The sequence below is a fragment of the Salmo salar genome, chromosome ssa04 (genome assembly GCF_905237065.1).
Source record: "Salmo salar chromosome ssa04, Ssal_v3.1, whole genome shotgun sequence".
NCBI lineage: Eukaryota > Metazoa > Chordata > Actinopteri > Salmoniformes > Salmonidae > Salmo > Salmo salar.
The window spans coordinates 33,909,847-33,929,564 of record NC_059445.1 but is presented as its reverse complement, the minus strand read 5'-3'; the positions used below and the strand labels follow the sequence as shown (position 1 = coordinate 33,929,564).

The 19,718-nt window shown below is 42.7% G+C and overlaps 1 protein-coding gene across 2 annotated transcripts in view; it reads right to left on the bottom strand.

The window, feature by feature from the left end:
* Nucleotides 1–14,945, bottom strand: part of c2cd2l (c2cd2 like) — a 41,511-nt gene extending 26,566 nt beyond the window's left edge. For both annotated transcript variants that reach the window (XM_014195812.2, XM_014195813.2), the window contains exons 1-2: nucleotides 14,643–14,945; nucleotides 13,727–14,167 (exon numbers count right to left, since the gene is read on the bottom strand). In XM_014195812.2, the coding sequence (XP_014051287.2) occupies nucleotides 13,727–14,101 (375 nt within the window). In that variant the 5' untranslated portion in view covers nucleotides 14,102–14,167; nucleotides 14,643–14,945. The remainder of the gene's footprint in view (nucleotides 1–13,726; nucleotides 14,168–14,642) is intronic.
* Nucleotides 14,946–19,718: the final 4,773 nt, after the last annotated feature.

The following is a 19,718-nucleotide window of genomic DNA, read 5'->3' as shown; positions in this document are numbered from 1 at the left end:
ACAGGTATAAGGATAAAGTGGAGGAGGAATTCAGCGGGTAGGACACGAGGTATGTGGCAGGGGCTTCTAAAGATCACGGATTACAAAAAGAAAGCCAGTCACGTCGCGGACACCAATGCCATCCTACCGGACGAACTAAACACCTTTTTTGCCAATGCACTGCCCTCACCCACCTGGACAAAATGAATGCATATGTGAGGACGTTGTTTGATTACAGCTCAGCCTTCAATACCACAGTGCCCTCTAAGCAAACAACAAAGTTCACGGCCCTGGTACTGAACTCCTCCCTATGCCACTAGGTCCTGGACTTCCTGATGGGCGATCCCCAGGTGGTGAAGGAAGGCAACATTACCTCCTCCACACTGATACTCAACACGGGGACCCCACAAGGGTGCGTCATGGTGAAGAAGGCCCAACAGCGACTCCTCAACCTCAGGAAGCTGAAGAAATTTGGCCTGTCACCGAGAGCCCTCAGTGTTCTACAGGAGCACCATCATGAGCATAATGTCAGGCTGCATGACAGCCTGGTACGGCAACTGCATCACTGCTGACCACAAGGCTCTACAGAGGATGGTACGCTCAGCCGAACGCAACATTTGGTGCACACCGCCTGCCCTTCAGGACACCTACATCTCTAGTGTCACAGGAAGGCCAAAAAGAGCATGAAGTACCTCAGCCCCCGAGCCACAGCCTGTTCTCCCCGCTTCCATCACTCAGACGCATGCAGTATAAGAGCGTCATAAATAAATAATAAAAGGTTAAATAAAAAATAAAAAATAATGGCAAAAACTGTCAGACTGGCCAATAGCTTCTACCCCCAGACCATCAGGCTGCTGAATACTAGGCAGCTACCTACACCTCCTGCTGCACCTTGTATGGACATTTACCCTGCTCACATCCCCCAATGGACATTTATCATTGTTACAGTTGTAAATATGTATATGTTATCATTTTTATTACTCTTGATTGGTTAGAGACGATCCAATCGCTGATGACTTTGTTTTGTACAACGCCCCTCATTTTGACATCACCACGAACGACTTCAATGATGACAGTCTCAGACAGAAATATGTAGCGATCATAGAGCAGCAGAATAATTCAGTTTGAGTCATGAGGCAACATCCGTTTTCCCTGGCATATGGAGTGCTTACTCAACCCCCCCATAGCTACGCTGTGTGCAGTGAAGGATTTTATATAGACAATGACTCGACCATCCAGTTTATATAACTTTGCATAACTCTCGGATATCACTTTGCCTTCAATAATAGCTATGACCATATCATTTCAATAAATCAAAACATGGCATGACAAACATTTACCCTCACCATGAGGTTAAGCTAGTGTAGAGCAGCATCTACTGTACTTTCCCCCACTATTATCATTCACCTTGAATCCCAACCCTGTGCAAAAAAACATTGAATGGTCAATACCATCATCCTCAGTTATTTGTGTAATACAATGAGACTACATTCATATATCCTGAGTCATTACAATGAAACTTTTCTTATTTAAATCCTCTTAAATCCATTCTTTACTGCACCTGATGCTATATGGTTTAACAACCGAGTCGTTAAAGATTGGCTTACTCCTCATGTGGGAGAACTGACAGTCCCAGTTACAGCTTTGTTCTTGAGAGAGTGGGAGTCTCTACAGGGGGAATTTAGAGAGCGAGATCCTTCCTGAGGATGTCCAGGGTGTCACTCTGTGTTTGTGTCACTGTCCTAAGGCCCACGGGCCTCTGGGTAACTACAGTGCCTTCAGAAAGTATTCACACCCTGTGACGGTTCTCATTTCCGTCACCATCTATTAGAAATTTTCACGAATTACAAGTTACTATTTATTTGTTTATTGAGCACCGGTGTGTAATGTGCAACAGAGTGCCATATGCGCGAGGTGTTGGGAGCCGGGGGAAGACAAACAGTGGGCACACAGCAAGCTGTAACATAAACAAACAAACACCACATTTCAGTGATCTCTGGTCCATTGTTAAACCAATCCCCTAATATTGTTAAGAGTCGTTATGTTGTGCTCCTTCTGTATTTGAATGTCTGTTCGCTAACTGCATTTGTTTTCAGAAGCTGAGCCGTGTACTTAGCGTGATGTGCATTCCATTTGCTTCGTCTCACTCTGGGTGTTGTAAAGGAAGTGACGGCACATTCAGCCGCTTTTTATGAAAGGGTTCCCATCACTGTTGATCATGTGAATTTCTAGAAGTAATTAATAGTCATGACGTTTGATATCATTTGGCAAAGTTGTATAACTGTTAATTAATTAAGGATAATGAGGTAACATGTAAATTGGTGAATATTGAAGTTAATGGATATGTTGGTTTGTTCCACAGTCATGGTATAAAGAACATGGCAGACACTTAAAAGAAATCCTGCTACGCCCTCCGACGGACCATCAAATCAGCAAAGCATCAATACATGATTAAGATCGAATCCTACTACACCGGCTCTATCACGGATTACAAAGGGAAAACCAGCCACAGATTCCCAATGACACAAGCCTACCAGACGAGCTAAATGCCTTCTATGATCACTTTGAGGCAAGCAACACTGAACCATGTGTGAGCACCGGCTGTTCCAGATGACTTTGTGATCACACTCTCCATAGCCGAAGAAAGACCTTTAAAACAGGTTAACATTCACAAGACGGAATACCAGGAATGCGCTGACCGTACTCAGAGAATGCGCTGACCAGATGGCAAGTGGTGTCACTGACATTTTCAACCTCTCCCATTTTGTTTCAAGCAGACCACCATAGTCCCTGTGCCCAAGAACGCAAAAGGTAACCTTTCTAAATGACTATCGCCCTGTAGCACTCACATCTGTAGCCATGAAATACTTTGAAAGGCTGGTCATGGCTCACATCAGCACCATCATCCCAAACACCCTGGAACTACTTCAATTCGCATACTGCCCCAATAGATCCACAGATGACGCAATCTCTATTGCATTCCACACTTCCCTTTCCCACTTGGACAAAAGGAACACCTATGTGAGAATGCTGTTCCTTGACTACAGTTCAGCGTTCAACACCACAGTGCCCTCGAAGCTCAACACTAAGCTAAGGTCCCTGGGACTGAACACCTCCCTCTGAAACTGAATCCTGGACTTCCTGATGGCCCGCCCCCAGGTGGTGAGGGTAGGCAACAACACATCCGCCACGCTGACCCTGAACACGGGGGCCCCTCAGGGGTGCGTGATTAGTCCCCTCTTGTACTCCCTGTTCACAACACGACTCCAACACCATCATTAACTTTGTCGACAACACGACGCAGGTAGGCCTGATCACCGACACCGATGAGACAGCCTATAGGGAGGAGGTCAGAGACCTGGCAGTGTGGTGCTAGGACAACAAACTCTCCCTCAACGTCAGTAAGACAAAGGAGCTGATCACCGAGCACACCTCCATTCACATTGATGGGGCTGTATTAGAGTGGGTTGAGAGCTTCAAGTTCCTCAGTGTCCACATCACCAAGGATCTATCATGGTCCAAACACACCAACACAGTCGTGAAGAGGGCACTACAATGCCTCATCCCCCTCAGGAGGTTGAAAAGATTTGGCATGGGTCCTCAGATTCTCATAAAGCTCTACAGCTGCACCACCGAGAGCATCTTGACTGGCTACATCACCGCTTGGTATGGCAACTGCTTGGCATCTGACCACAAGGCACTACAGAGCGTAGTTCGTACGGCCCAGTACATCACTGGGGCTGGGCTCCCTGCCATCCATTACCTCTATACCAGGCAGTGTCAGAGGAAGACTCCAGCCACGCAAGCCACAGACTGTTTTCTTTGCTACTGCACGGCAAGCGGTACCAAGTCTGGAACCAACAGGACCCTGAATAGCTTCTACCCCCAAGCCATAAGACTTCTAAACAAGACTGCTAAATAGCTATTCAAATGGATGCCTACATTTACCCCTTTTTTTTAACAACTCTGTTGCACTGACTCTATGCACACACACTGGACTCTACCCACACACACTTATAATGACAGCGCCACAGCCAAATGACTGCAATGGAAACACAATCTGGCATACAACAACATATTTCCCGCTCCCGCTGGAGTGGAATTGCCCACATGGCATACTGCAGTCGGCAAATCACGTTTCAATGGATACGCTACTACCCGTGACTCATACTGTGTGTTTTACATGTTAAATTAAGTTATATTTTTGTGCAGCATTAAATCAGAGAGAGGACCCTCATGTGCATCCATCAGAGGAGAGTACTGTATATGTGCATTTTCTACATACGCAGTATCAAAGAGCTCAGTGTTTGTGTGTGTGCTTAATTGCTCTTGCTTTAGCATTCTCATGTATAAGTGAAGCTGGAGCCACTATGTTAGTGTTTGTAAGCATCTGCTCTACTCTCTCTGCGTGCATTAGCCTGGAGCATTACGCTGTGGAATGAGTCCGCCGGTCAGAGCTGTGTCTGTCTGATGTGTTCATCTGCGTTGTGTTAAATGAAAATCTATATGATCCGCCATCATATGGGCTACCCACCATGTGGATAGGAGCATGTGTTGGTACATTAGCCAGAGGCATGTACTTATGTTTTTGTACAGTATTAGTCAATAGAGGTGATTATAATTGTAATTACACAGCACCATGTGTAATTGTGTGTGTCCGCCCAGAGGATGTCCTTCTGTTGACATCCGCGTCACACGTAACCAGCTGTGCTGAGGCCTCACGCCAAATCCCTGGATTACAGAGAGCGAGAGAGACGGCAAAGCTTCTTAGTTTTACCCTGTTGATCATCATCATTGAACCGGACACACACACCCACTTCTGCATTCCTCCTCTCCAGTCTTTCTTCCATTCACATAGGCCTATGCACTCCTGTGATCCCTCTCTATCAGCAGCACACGGGTGGTAATCGGACTAAAATGGCACTACGGAATTGTGTTTGCAGAACCAATTAACAAATGACAATTTCCTGATCCAGCATCTTCAGGAGAGTGGGGGAACAAGGGGGACACCAGTGTCCGTCACACCAAATTATGTGTGGGTATCAACGCCAAAGTCTGTGTGTGGACATGGAATACATCCGTCACATAGTATCAGACGCTTGGATGTCAGACCAGCCCAGGCTGCGGAATAACACACGCACGGTGCACGCACGCAGACATACACACACTCGTGTGTCCCTGGCTTCCTCACCTACAGTGCATTCGGAAAGTACTCAGACACCTTGATTTTTTTCCCACATGTTGTTACATTACAGCCTTATTCTAAAATGAATGAAACTAATTGTTTTCCTCGTCGATCTACACACAATACCCCATAATGACAAAGTGAAAACAGCAGATATATTTTATTTGCATAAGTATTCAGACCCTTCGCTATGAGACTTAAAATTGAGCTCAGGTGCATCTTGTTTCCATTGATCATCCTTGACATGTTTCTACAACTTGATTGGAGTCCACCTGTGGTAAATTAAATTGATTGGACATGATTTGGAAAGGCACACACCTGTTTATATAAGGTCCCACAGTTGACAGTGCACGTCAGAGAAAAAACCAAGCCATGAGGTCGAAGGAATTGTCCAAGGAGCTCCGAGACAGGATTGTGTCGAGGCACAGATCTGGGGAAGGGTACCAGAACATTTCTGCAGCATTGAAGGTCCCCAAGAACACAGTGGCCTCCATCATTCTTAAATGGAAGAAGTTTGGAACCCCCAAGACTCTTCCTAGAGCTGGCCGCCCGGCCAAACTGTACAATCGGAGGAGAAGGCCCTTGGTCAGGGAGGTGACCAAGAACCCGATGGTCACTCTGACAGGGCTCCAGAATTCCTCTGTGGAGATGGGAGAACTTTGCAGAAGGACAACCATCTCTGCAGCTCTCAAATAAATCAGACCTTTATGGTAGTGGCCAGACAGAAGCCACTTCTCAGTAAAAAAAACTTGACTTCAGAAATAGGTTCAGACTGAACATTACTCACTCAGTTTTGAGTTCGATAGTATTTCCAGGTTCTGCTGTGTTTCTTCTGCAGGTTTTGTTTGTTAGAAGTTTTTTTTCTTGATAATCCTTGGTAGTAAGGTTTGGATGTTGAGGTTAGAATCCGGTACCCTTCCCCACAGATCTGGGGAAGAGTACCAAAACATTTCTTCAGCATTTTTTATTTATTTTAACCTTTATTTAACTAGTCAAGAACAAATTCTTATTTACAATGACAGCCTAGGAACAGTAGGTTAACTGCCTTGTTCAGGGGCAGAACGACAGATTTTTACCTTGTCAGCTCAGGGATTCGATCTAGCAACTTTTCGGTTACTGGCCCAATGCTCTAACCACTAGGCTGCCTGCCGCGCGCTTGGAGTTTGCCAAAAGTCACCTAAAGGACACTAACCATGAGAAACAAGATTCTCTGGTCTGATGAAACCAAAATTGAACTCTTTGATCTGAATGCCAAGCGTTAAACCTGGCACCATTCCTACGGTGAAGCATGGCGGTGGCAGCATCATGCTGTGGGATGTTTTTCAGTGGCAGGGACTGGGAGACTAGTCAGGATCGAGGGAAAGATGAACGGAGCAAAGTACAGAGAGATCCTTTTTAATTTTTACCCCTTTTTCTCCCCAATTTCGTGATATTCAGTTGGTAGTTACAGTGTTGTCCCATCGCTGCAACACCCGTAAACTCGGGAGAGGCGAAGGTCAAGAGTCATGTGTCCTCCGAAACACAACCCTGACAAGACGCACTGCTTCTTGACACACTTCTCGTTCAACCCGGAAGCCAGCCACACCAATGTGTTGGAGGAAACACCGTACAACTGGCAACCGAAGTCAGTGTGCATCCGCTCCGGCCCACCACAAGGAGTTGTTAGAGCGAGATGGGACAAGGACATCCCGGCCAGCCAAACCCTCGCCTAACCCGGATGACGCTGGGACAATTGTGCGCCACCTCATGGGTCTCCCTGGCGGCTGGCTGCGACACAGCCTGGGATCAAACCCAGGTCTGTAGTGACACCTCAAGCATTGCGATGCAGTGCCTTAGACCGTTGCGCCACTCGGGAGGCCTAGAGAGAGATCCTTGATGAAAACCTGCTCCAGAGCGCTCAGGACCTCAGACTGAAGTGAAGGTTCACCTTCCAACGGGACAACGACCCTAAGCACACAGCCAAGACAACGCAGGAGTGGCTTCGGGACAAGTCTCTGAATGTCCTTGAGTGGCCCAGCCAGAGCCCGAACATCTATGGAGAAACCTGAAAATAGCTGTGCAGCGACGCTCCCCATTCAACCTGACAGAGCTTGAGAGCATCTGTGGCGATGAATGGGAGAAATTCCCCAAATACAGGTGTGCCAAGCTTTTAGCATCATACCCAAGAAGATGAGGCTGTAATCTCTGCCAAAGGTGTTTCAACAAAGTACTGAGTAAAGGGTCTGAATACTTATAGAAATGTTATATTTCAGTGTTTTATTTTTAATACATTTGCAAAAAAATCTAAAAAACTGATTTTGCTTTGTCATTATGGGGTATTGTGTGTGGATTAATGAGAAATAAACAATTTAATCAATTTTAGAATAAGAATGTAATGTAACAAAATGTGGAAAAAGTCAAGATGTATGAATACTTTCCAAATGCACTGTATGCGCTCATAGATTCCTCACCACAGCTGTTAGCCTCAAAGTGGCTGCGTGTTTGGGCCATGGTTTACAGCATGACAGCCTAGTGCCAAGCAAAGACGGACTTGGGTATACACTCAGGTCAAGGCTATGGTAGCCTCAATTGATTCCACGCTCCCTGCACGACACGTGGGAATGAGACCTGGGAGTTTGGTAATGCAAGACTAAGGCCATGTGACTCTACCGTGTGATGTCAGGTGGTGACATACTGTATGCCTAGAGTGTAAGGATTTAAGTGTATCAGAAAACAAAGACAGACATGACATACTTATTTATGAGTAAGATACAACTTTTCTCATTTCTATTACAAAATATAGCCTTTAGTGGACTATCACATATCTGATGATGCTGTGTAGGATATGGTAATCGTAATCTTGGTGGTAATCTTAAACCTGAATAGCCATGTCTTCATAGCACAAGTATTCTATGACAACATCAGTGGATGATGCCAGAGCAGCACTTTAGGATAATGTAATAATTTCACGACGAGACATGATGACAACCTCCGAATTTCAGACATAATCGTGACAGTGCACAGGTCAGTGTGAACGTGAGTCACAGTCGCAGACACCATGGTTTGGGACTGTTGCCAAGGTATCTGTTACCGAGTGTCCAGGGCAACATGCCTGGCAGGTGCCTGTGTGTGAGGAGCGGAGAGCTTGACGACGGTGACATGGCTCACCCCTTGGTTAAGGCTGTTACGGTGAGCATAATCCCGCCAAGAGTCATGAAGGCAGTCAAATTCCATGTGACCATTTAGTCACGGTAATTAGGATTCTCCAAGCTCTGATGGTCATTAGTAGCCTACCAAACCTGCTAACTGCCTGGTACTCCGTGTAATCGGTGCTGTACTGCACCGCTGTAACTCTGCGTGACTGATAACTCTCTGATCTTGATCAAAAAACAATACACTAATATTGCAGTTAGCCATGACAGCCTTTATAATAGAACGCTTGTGACCACACACACACACACATCTAAATATGTCCCTTCGGGAAAAAAATCTTAAGTAGAAATACAATGAAACAAACAGGCATTCTATTTTTGCTCTATTATAGTGGCCACTATAGTAGACATCGATCAAGTGCACAAGGCAACATGTGTGCAAAAATAACGTTCACTGAGTAAAAACAATGCAATAATCCCCCCACACTCACACGTGTTACTGTCAAGTTCAACACAACAAAAACAATATCTTTGGGCTACACTGCACATTATTACATTGTACACTTTCATGAACATTTGTTTCATGTGTCCACTTTCATGTGGACATCTGTTCTACAATGTGCCAGCAGAGCATGATACCATTGGTTGGCATAATTGATCTCTTTCAGGCAGAGAGTACACCTGGCATACCCCTTTTATCCACTGTATTGAAAAAGTGAGAAAGATGGAAAGTGGCATCCAGTCTATTTTGGATTCAAAACAATACATTTCGCGAAAGGTGACTAGTTTGCATCCCTGGGACATTCGCACTTATAGCCTACTGCTGTATGCACATTGCTGTGCTTATAATGTGAAGAAATAGCCTAATAGTTTATCAAATTTTAAGCTAAACGTTCTCATCTGTTGCGTCAGGCTCATTGCTTAAAACAGTTTGTTTTATGCTGGTGTTGTGTTCATTTGGGATCTATCGCATCCCACAACTGTCCCGGACTATGTTTGGAATATTTATTTGTCCCACAGAATAGGTCAACTTTTGTACTATGGGGGATAGTAGATTGACATAAACTAGTGCTTTTGCTGTTCGTTAGGCCTACTCATCTTGTTGGCTGACGAAAAGTAAATGTGGACAGTTCTTCCAATATCTTCAATATGCGTCTCAGGAATTGGATAAGGATAATCAAGGTTTCATAATTATTGGCACTCCTCATTTAGTACTTAGTGCTACCACCTCTAGCAAGGATAACAGCATGGAGTCTTTTCCTGTAATGTTTGACAAGGTTAAGGAACACCTTTGGAGGGATTTTGGACCATTCCTCTATGCAGATCCTTTCAAGATCCTTCACATTCTTGGGTTTGCGCTTATCAACTGCCCTCTTCAACTCAGCGCACAGGTTTTTGATTGGATTGAGGTCCGGCGACTGAGATGGCCATGGCAGAACATTGGTTCTGTGACAACAAAATCATTTCTGTGTGGATCTTGAGGTATGTTTTGGGTCATTGTCTTGTTGGAAAGTCCACCTACGGCCAAGTCCCAGCCTTCTGGCATAGGCAACCAGATTGTGAGCCAAAATTGCCTGATACTTGGTAAAATTCATTATGCCATCAATCTTAACCAGTGCCCCTGGACATCTGGAATTAAAACAGCACCAAAACATCTTTGACCCACCACCATATTTCACTGTGGGTATGAGGTGCCTCTCCTCGAATGCATCTCTGTCAAATGCATTTGCGTCCTCTACCAGTGAGGTTTTCAACTGTTCCGTATCTTTAAAAAAATATCAAAAATTACCCTGACAGTGCTCAGTGATATATTCAATCGTTTGTGGATCTTCTTGTAGTCATTAACAGATTTATGAAGGTCTATGGCCATCTGTCTCTTTTGAACTGCCAGTTCTTTTGTTTTCTTAATGGTGTTGGATGACAAAAGGGATATTTGTATTTTGTATTTATTATGGATCCCTATTAGCTGCTGCCAAAGCAGCAGCTACTCTTCCTGGGGTCCAGCAAAATTAAGGCAGTTTATACAATTTTAAAACAATACAATACATTCACAGAGTTCACAACACACTGTGTGCCCTCAGGCCCCTACTCCACCACTACCACATATCTACAGTATTAAATCCATGTGTGTGTGTGTGTGTGTGTGTGTGTGTGTGTGTGTGTGTGTGTGTGTATGCATGTGTCTGTGGCAATGTTTGTGTTGCTTCACAGTCCCCTCTGTTCTATAAGGCGTTTTTTTAATCTGTTTTTTAAATCTAATTTTACTGCTTGCGTCAGTTACTTGATGTGGAATAGAGTTCCATGTAGTCATGGCTGTGTGCCAGTAGTTTGGACAGACAGCTCGGTGCATTCAACATGTCAATACCTCTCATAAATAAAAGTAGTGATGAAGTCAATCTCTCCTCCACGTTCAGCCAGGAAAGATTGACACGCATATTATTAATATTAGCCAGCGTGTTACCTCATTTTTATACACTAGTGAAACAGGAAGTGATGTAACGGCTCAATATAGTTCCTTAAGACTTACATAAACTTAAATAAGTGGAATTTAATTCCTGATTTAATTTTGGTAGTTGTTATTTACAATAATCTTTAAGGATGCCATTAATTGTGAAACCTTGATTTGGAGGAGATTGATTTTTAATTAAATCAATAAATAATTTTGGTGGGTTCTATTGAAACAATAAAGTACAGTATTTCTCACATGTTAGTGTTTTGATGGTTTATATTTTGTGCATTGCCAGTCAGGGGTGCCAGTAATTTTGGAACCCACTGTCGCATAGCCAGTTCTGGGCCTAACATAAGGACAACTCAGAGTATGCTATTCTATTCTCCTGAAATAGACTAGATTTTCTTAATATCATGTTTCTTTAGACCCGTCTAAAATAATTGATGGATTTATTGTGATGGTATAGGCTACATTACATGGATTTATTTGACTTTTTAAAATGTAGATGTTCCAAAGGTTTGCATCAGTGGCTTGTAGGCTATGCGTAGAAGACAGGAGATGCTAAATGTGTTTATGTTAATTAACAGTCAATTACTGCGAGACTGGCAGATATTTGCTTGACAATCACCGTCTGACAAAATGGCATGACCGCCACAGCCCTACCCTTGGTTATCTAACACTTGTCATACTGTAGCAGCACAACCCTTCCGGCTGTTTTGTCAGGTCAGGTGTATTTGAAGATGAGGGGAGCTGGTAAGGAGGAACCAAAGACCTCTTACTAAGACACAGGCATGTGACCACCTCATGCTAAACACCACAGGTTCATTGTGGAGCTGTGTTTTGCCTTCAAATACAGTAGGTTATAGGTTAAAATGTAGGTTAATATACGTACAGTCCATTAAGTACAGTAAGAGTCAGTTGTTGGGCCTAGCAAAATGAGGGGGTGAACACTTGAAGTCAAGTGTTATTGGATGATTGTGTGAGGTCAACATGTAAAGCTTTAGTCGGTGAAGAATACAATGACATTCCTTCTTCAACCACCCTACTCACAGATGTAAAATTAACCAGAGACTTTGATGTGCTTGGGATGCCCAGCTGCCCACACAAAATACTTCTTGGCCTAATCCAAGATACCGCACAGATTACACCAATGAGAGTTGATTGCGGGTTTTTTCGTAACGCAGAGGAAATAGCAACATTAGGTGCCTCTACCAGCTTTGGCGGTTGGCCAGAGTACAAATTAAACACCACATGGGTAAACAGCTTTTTTCTGACTCGGTCTTGTCCTCGTCTTCTCCTGGCGCATTTATTTGCAAACTGGCTGTGAAATGTAAGCAAAAAAATAATGTAACCATGTTCTTAACCCCCTGACAACGGGGAGGCTATATCTGGGTTGCTGAACAAACACTAGTATTAGTGGAAACGGTGTGCAAAGCATTTAACTTAACAAGCCTTCTGTTCTCTAGAAAACACCCATTTGACCCTCTTTGATTAGAAAGAGAGTTCTGTTGCAGAGCTTGTTGAAGGAATAAAGCAGTGTGGAATATATGAAGAGATACATTCTACAAGAATGCTGTTGGACCATGCCTCAACATTACAATTGCATCTGATCAATTGCACCAGGATGTTATTGTTGGCTGCATTGACGTAACACACAAACTGGATTTTCCAGTGTCTTCCTGGACTAGACTTACAGGGTTTTGTTGACGCTCTGGTCTTTGTACAGTACCATCTTCGGGTCTACAATAGCCTTTGTAGGTCAGAACAAGAGGAGAGCTCTGAGCAGTGTCCCCTTTCACCCTAGGGAGTTGCAGTTCGACTACCTTTAAACTAACACACACACAGACGCAAATACACGCACGTACAATTGCGCACGTACAATTGCGCACGCACACGGCACACACATTTTGAGCTGACTGGTGGTAGTTTGAGCCCCTTTAAAACTTTAACACGCACACGTCCTTACACATGCACTCACCCACACACATACAGATCGTGATGGTCGAAGGTGCCCACTAGGGCAGTAGTCGGAGCAGTGGGATTTGATACAGGCACATCAAACATAGAGTTTGAATAAAGTAAGAGTACATTAACAGTCTGGTGTCCACCGCAAACACAGGACTTACAACAGTAGGGGATAGACTGTCTCTTTGTGACTGGCAGCATGACAGGGAGAAATCAAAGGGTTTTCTAGGCTCGAACGTTGTACTGAAAGTGGATGTGCATTACCCAGTAATAGAGAAGATAGACAAATTGTGTATAGGCATCCATTTGAGTGCATACATTCATCAGAGAGAGTGGCTGCTTATTTCAGCCCTTTCCTTGATACCACTATCTCTGTGTTGCCATACAGGTGAAAAGGGGATAGTTATATAATCAATAACATATGGTCGGCATTCCAAATGGCACCCTATTCACTATATAGTGCACTACTTTTGACCTGAGCCCTATGGGCCCTGGTCAAAAATAGTGCACCATGTAGGGAATAGGGTGCCATTTGGGACACAGCTGATTGTTCATACTTTGGGCTTTGTGGGATTGTCTCACACCCACAGAAATAAGTCGAACATATTATAACACATCTCTATGGTCTCACCACTCACATGTGGATTGATTCAGTGCTGTTACACAATAACCGCTCTCTCTCGCCTGCTTATCGTGACACTCAAACTCCCACACAAAACTCCAACAATGAGAAGCACTGCCCGCCTCCCTGCCTGCTGCCTGGAATGATGGAGATACCAGTGCCTACACATACTTACAGCACACAGACACACATTATGGCACAATGTTTTCAGATTTCAACATTGCAACTGCTGCCGTGTTGCTTGACAGTTAATGTCAAAACAAGCAATCTGTAACAGGCTAATTATATATTGGGTTTTGATGCGCAATGCTCTTATGGACATGATTTCTTCCACGTCTAATGAATTAGTAAATCTTGCCATAGAACGGCCAGGAGCAACAACAAAAATAACTTACCCCATGTCTGCAGGCTTGTTCATTGAGCACTTTGACCCAAGCCCTCTGCCAATGTTCCCGGAAACACTTGAAGGAGAACAGTGACGTGAGCAGACCCTTCACCCCGGCCTGGGACGCTGCTCCTCCTCGATCTCGTCCGAGCCAGAGCTTGAACAGGGTGCCCCACACACCCCCAGCCTGAGTCCGGTGGGAGAGGGTGATAGGTGGGAGTAGGCTGGATGTGGCACCCCAGCCCTGGGTGAGTGACTTGGGGCTCCTGGGGCGTAGTACGGCCAGGGAGTACTGGACCAGCCAGGCCAACACGATGAGTAGGGAGGCCAGGAAAAGACCCACCAGGCACAGCCAGTTGATGTACTGGAGCATCTCCATCATCATGCAGACCTTCTTGGGCTTCTCATATCATCAGACTGGAGGATTAAGTTTGGGTCTTCTTTTGTATGCCTATAGGGGTGGAGGGCCAGAGAACAGTCATTCATGAGTCATTTAGGTCTACATATTTCAAGAGCATATTTATTAATAATCTATTAAGAAATATTCAAGAAGGATTGGATGAATTAGGTTGGTCATTTGAAATGAACTCCGCCTGAATAGATCTAGCCATGACAAGAATCACACGTTTGATTTGTAATGCATGAAAACTGTAATTACAACTGTGCGTTACTAAAATGCTGTGCACGTATGGCAGTATAGGCTGTAGTCACATGCAAAACGCTGCATGTGCGTTTGCAGGCACATTGCGTCGTCATATCAAAAGGTTGCCATATTTAGTAACACCACATGCATTACGTAACTCTACAGTAGAATAAACCATGCATAAATAAAACAAATGCTGGTGCTATATTATTGCTCTTGATTGAAGAGTGAGTGTATCCTATTGCAATAGCCTTTAAAATAGTAAAACACGGAATTAGCCTACAGTGTAATTCACGAAAGGTCGGATCTGACAGCGCCACCATTTAAGTCAGTGGAGGCAGCGACAGCAAGAAATCGGTAACAGCGGGATACATTGTGTCCGTCATCCGAATGTGCTTCTGTTGTCATGATCAGCGGTTGTGCCGTTTCCCGATCAACGTGCAACTGCTATTTATATCCTCAATAAGTTGCATGATTGGATATCAACTGGTTTATAGCCTGCATGCCCTCCGATCATCTGATCCAGTACAAATTCGGCAATGGTACGCTATTGCGCAGGAACTGATAAACTGTCAAGTCGCACAAACAGCGCGTGCACAACCACTCTGAACCATATATTTAAAGGGCCAACCAACATTTTATTTTTCGGCAAGTCCTCCTTGGGCGCGCACCAATGATGTATATCAACCCGGGATTGCTTTTGCTGCTATTGGCCATTTCATTGGATAAAACAATTCCTAAGAAGACCCACTTCTATCTGGAATTTTATTCCTCATCATTTCTTCTCTACTTTTGGTGGCCTTAACTTCATGTTGTTTTTCAATTATAATGTTGACAAAGTTCCAGTGAAACTTTCTGCTTTTCATCGGCAGGTTTTCTTGTCATGGTCCTTAATTTATAAACACAATTTTTCTCCACACAGATATTATATATGGAATAATCGGGATATATTGTATAAAAATACTTATTTCTTTTTAGAATATTGGTTCCGAAATAATATCCTATTGGTGAGCCAACTGGTAAATAATATCCTATTGGTGAGCCAACTGGTAAATAATATCCTATTGGTGAGCCAACTGGTAAATAATATCCTATTGGTGAGCCAACTGGTAAATGCAGAGGGTCTTTTACTCAGTTATAAGGAATTCTTATCACTTTACAAGGTCCCTGTAACACCTAAAGATTTTGCAATTGTTTTAGATGCCATTCCCTCAGGTGTTGCTTTATTATTCAGGAACATGTCAAGACCTGACCCTCAGAGCCTACCTTCTATTGACCCTGTTGACTCATCAGTAGGAAAGATTTGTTTCTCTTTTGGTCTATTCAACAACAGAGCGATATGAACCTTGTTTCAGCAGGATGTTGTATCTATACCTTACGTCATGCCTTATTGGAATGGATTTATTGATAATATCTGTTGGGAAAAAGTTTGGATGTTGCCACACACATACCTACTTGTTAACAAAATTAAGGAAGTTTCCTTTAAAATGATTCATAAATATTATCCTGACAACCACCATATGAAGAAGTTTAAGGAAAACATAAACTCAAATTGCTACTTTTGGAATGACCACCCAGAAACAGTGTTGCATCTTTTTTGGCATTGTATTCATGTAAGAAAACTGTGGCAAGACATCAGTAGATTTATAATTGAACACTTTTATGAAGGTCTTACACTATTGTGGAGAGATGTGCTGCTTGGATTCTTTACCTAATGTAAATTTACAAACAAAAAAACATATTTTCTTAACCTACAAAAAGAAATTGAACTGTATTTTAAGACAATTAAATACTCTACTAACAAAAAAGCTGTTAGAATTATAAGTGTATGTATGTCCCTTAAGGTCTTTGTGTAATGTGATATTGTACCCCCTAGCTCAATTGTCCATTGTATATAATCTATAAACACTTGTGTTCCCTCATGTACTCTCTGTATTGATTTGTCGTTAATAACATAAAAATTTTAAATTAAAATAAATACTATTGGCCATTTCAAGGCATTTCAAAGCTGCCGGTCGGCCATATTGGCACTTCCCAGTAGACGCAGGCCTCCATACGGAATGAATGGAATTCTACAGTATTTCAATTACATGTTTCAAGGACATGCATTTATGTATTTTTTGTTGTTGTAGTGGGGACAGTAACATTAGTCATCTTTAAAATGATACTCCAAGGAAAATGTTTTTATATATATTTGTTGGTGTATGTTTAGCTCACATTGTATACCTTAAAAGTAGCCCATACATTAAGTTGTTTGTAAGATAATAAATATGGCAAAAAATGAATGTAGACATTAATAAATGCATTTCTATAACTTCCAAAATATTTTTTACAATGGGGAAGTGCCAAGATGGAGTAAATTACTGTAAAAATTCAGAACAAAATGAGAACTGGTCTTTTATTGGTCCATGTTATGTCCATATAATTAGAATGCTTCATCTTCAGATCAGTGTGCCTTGACCGGAACCTGCACTGTTTTACGGTTGTCCTGGCAGCAACAATCAAATGCCCCAACACCGAGAGACAATGACGAAATATGATAGCCTACTGACATGGTTACTGGCACATGATAACATGATACATTATCACCTTTTCTTCCTGGTGGACAGTGGTGTGTATTCATGGATGACAAGAGAAGCCAGGCTTCCCCAAAAGATTGACCAAGAAAAAAAAAAAAAGATATATATATATACAGTTGAAGTCGGAAGTTTACATACACCTTAGCCAAATACATTTAAACTCAGTTTTTCACAATTCCTGACATTTAATCCTAGTAAAAAATTCCCTGTCTTAGGTCAGTTAGGATCACCACTTTATTTTAAGAATATGAAATGTTAGAATAATAGTAGCAAGAATGATTTATTTCAGATGTTATTTCTTTCATCACATTCCCTATGGGTCAGAAGTTTAAATACACTCAATTAGTATTTGGTAGCATTGCTTTTAAATTGTTTAACTTGGGTCAAACGTTTCGGGTAGCCTTCCACAAGCTTCCCACAATAAGTTTGGTGAATTTTGGCCCATTCCTCCTGACAGAGCTGTTGTAACTGAGTCAGGTTTGTAGCTGAGTCAGGCTGAGCGGCCTTTCAGGTTATGTCGATATAGGACTCGTTTTACTGTGGATATAGATACTTTTATACCCGTTTCCTCCAGCATCTTCACAAGGTCCTTTGCTGTTGTTCTGGGATTGATTTGCACTTTTCGCACCAAAGTACGTTCATCTCTAGGAGACAGAACGCGTCTCCTTCCTGAGCAGTATGACGGCTGCGTGGTCCCATGGTGTTTATACTTGCGTACTATTGTTTGTATAGATGAACGTGGTACCTTCAGGCGTTTGGAAATTGCTCCCAAGGATGGGCCAGTCTTGTGGAGGTCTACAATTCTATTCTTGGCTGATTTCTTTTGATTTTCCCATGATGTCAAGCAAAGAGGCACTGATTTTGAAGGTAGGCCTTGAAATACATCCACAGGTACACCTCCAATTGACACAAATGATGTCCATTAGCCTATCAGAAGCTTCTAAAGCCATGACATCATTTTCTGCAATTTTCCAAGGACAGTCAATTTAGTGTATGTAAACTTCTGACCCACTGGAATTGTGATATAGTGAATTATTAGTGAAATAATCTGTCTGTAAACAATTGTTGGAAAAATTACTTGTGTCATGCACAAAGTAGATGTCCTAAACAACTTGCCAAAACTATAGTTTGTTAACAAGAAATTTGTGGAGTGGTTGATAAACGAGTTTTAATGACTCCAATCTAAGTGTATTTAATCTTCCGACTTCAACTGTAGGTTGTCATATGGCTTTTTTTCAGGCTTCCTCAGTGATTTTACCCACGCACCGCTACTGCTGGTGGAAGGATTGGAACTTTCCATGGCATTCAGCCATTGTCAGCCATATGCGCACATTTTATAGAAATTAAGGCTTGTACAAGAATATGTGTAACATGTTTTAACGGAGGAGAATATAGCGATCCCGTTATGCCAGTCATAAATTGACAACACAACAACCTGATAATAATGCAAACTAACGAAAGTATTACCAGAGGAGAGGAAAAATTCGCACCTACTGCTGCTCATACAGTCCAACAGTAAGTGCAGTGGCGGATTTAGGCATAGGCGACATGGGCAGCCGCCCAGGGCAGCATCTTACCGGGGGCGGCATGGGGCACCCGCACAAAATAAATTAAATAAACAAATTTAAATAAATATTCAGAATGGTGACATTTGCGCAATCCGTTTTCTATCGCTCATTTGCAAGTCACATCAATGATATCATGTCACCGTGTGGGACTGTGGGTCAATTAACCTGGTCGGAGTGGGCGCCCTGATTCTAGTTTGTGAGCTAGGCAGCCTACTGCCTGGGAAGGTCTCCCACTCAGGTCCTCAGGTCTCCCCACTGGAAGCCCGAGGTAGGGGGACCGCTAACAAAGGTGCGCTAACAAATAGCGCACCTCTAAATTTGTACAGTACTGATGCAATTAGTAATTCAATTAGTTGTGCAATTTACTTTGTGTGTTTCTTGTTTGAAGTGCAATAGTGTAATAATCAGGTTCTCTTCCTTATAAGTGTGTTATTCTATTTGTGTGATATAGGATTTGTGAAATGTAGTTTTATTTGTGTGTTTTTTGTTAGCAATAGGGTAAGTGTAATTATTAGATTATCTTATCAATTTGTATTTATATACTACAATTTGTTTCTATTTGTCTTTGTTACTTCTTTTTGATATTTATGAGTGTTATTTTTGTAGATATATTCATATTTATATAGTTTTAAATGTTATGATTATTTATTTGTGCTGTTCCAAATGTCTAAATAAAAATTACAGTTAGTGTAGAATGGTGCTTTTTGGGGGGGGGGGGTTGGGGGCGCGCTGCAGGGGGGGGGGGGTGTCGCCCAGGGAGCCATACAAGCTACAACCGCCACTGAGTAAGTGTCATTGTATACAACGACATCGGATTTACGATACATTCAGAAACGAAGAAGAAGAGTTACAGCAAACTTCCGTGTTACCCTGTAATGCGTCCGTCTGAAACTGATTAAAACCCATTTTCGATCTAAATGAAGAGGTCTAATTTTGATAGATTGTGAAACCAATTACGTGAGAAATAATTGTGAAGAGAGTTGTCACATTAATAATAACCTTACCAGGGTTTTAGAAGTTCACATAACCGGAAGTAGACGTGGAACTTCGGTTGTCCCCATAGAGAATGATAAAGGCATCTAGTAGCTAAAAGATAATTTCCACCATTTTAATGTAGTCAACTGGGTGGTATTTCCAACTTCATTGGCTGATCCTTCCTGATGACCATGTTGGAGTCATGTCCAACCGGGTCATCAGGAGGGATCAGCCAAT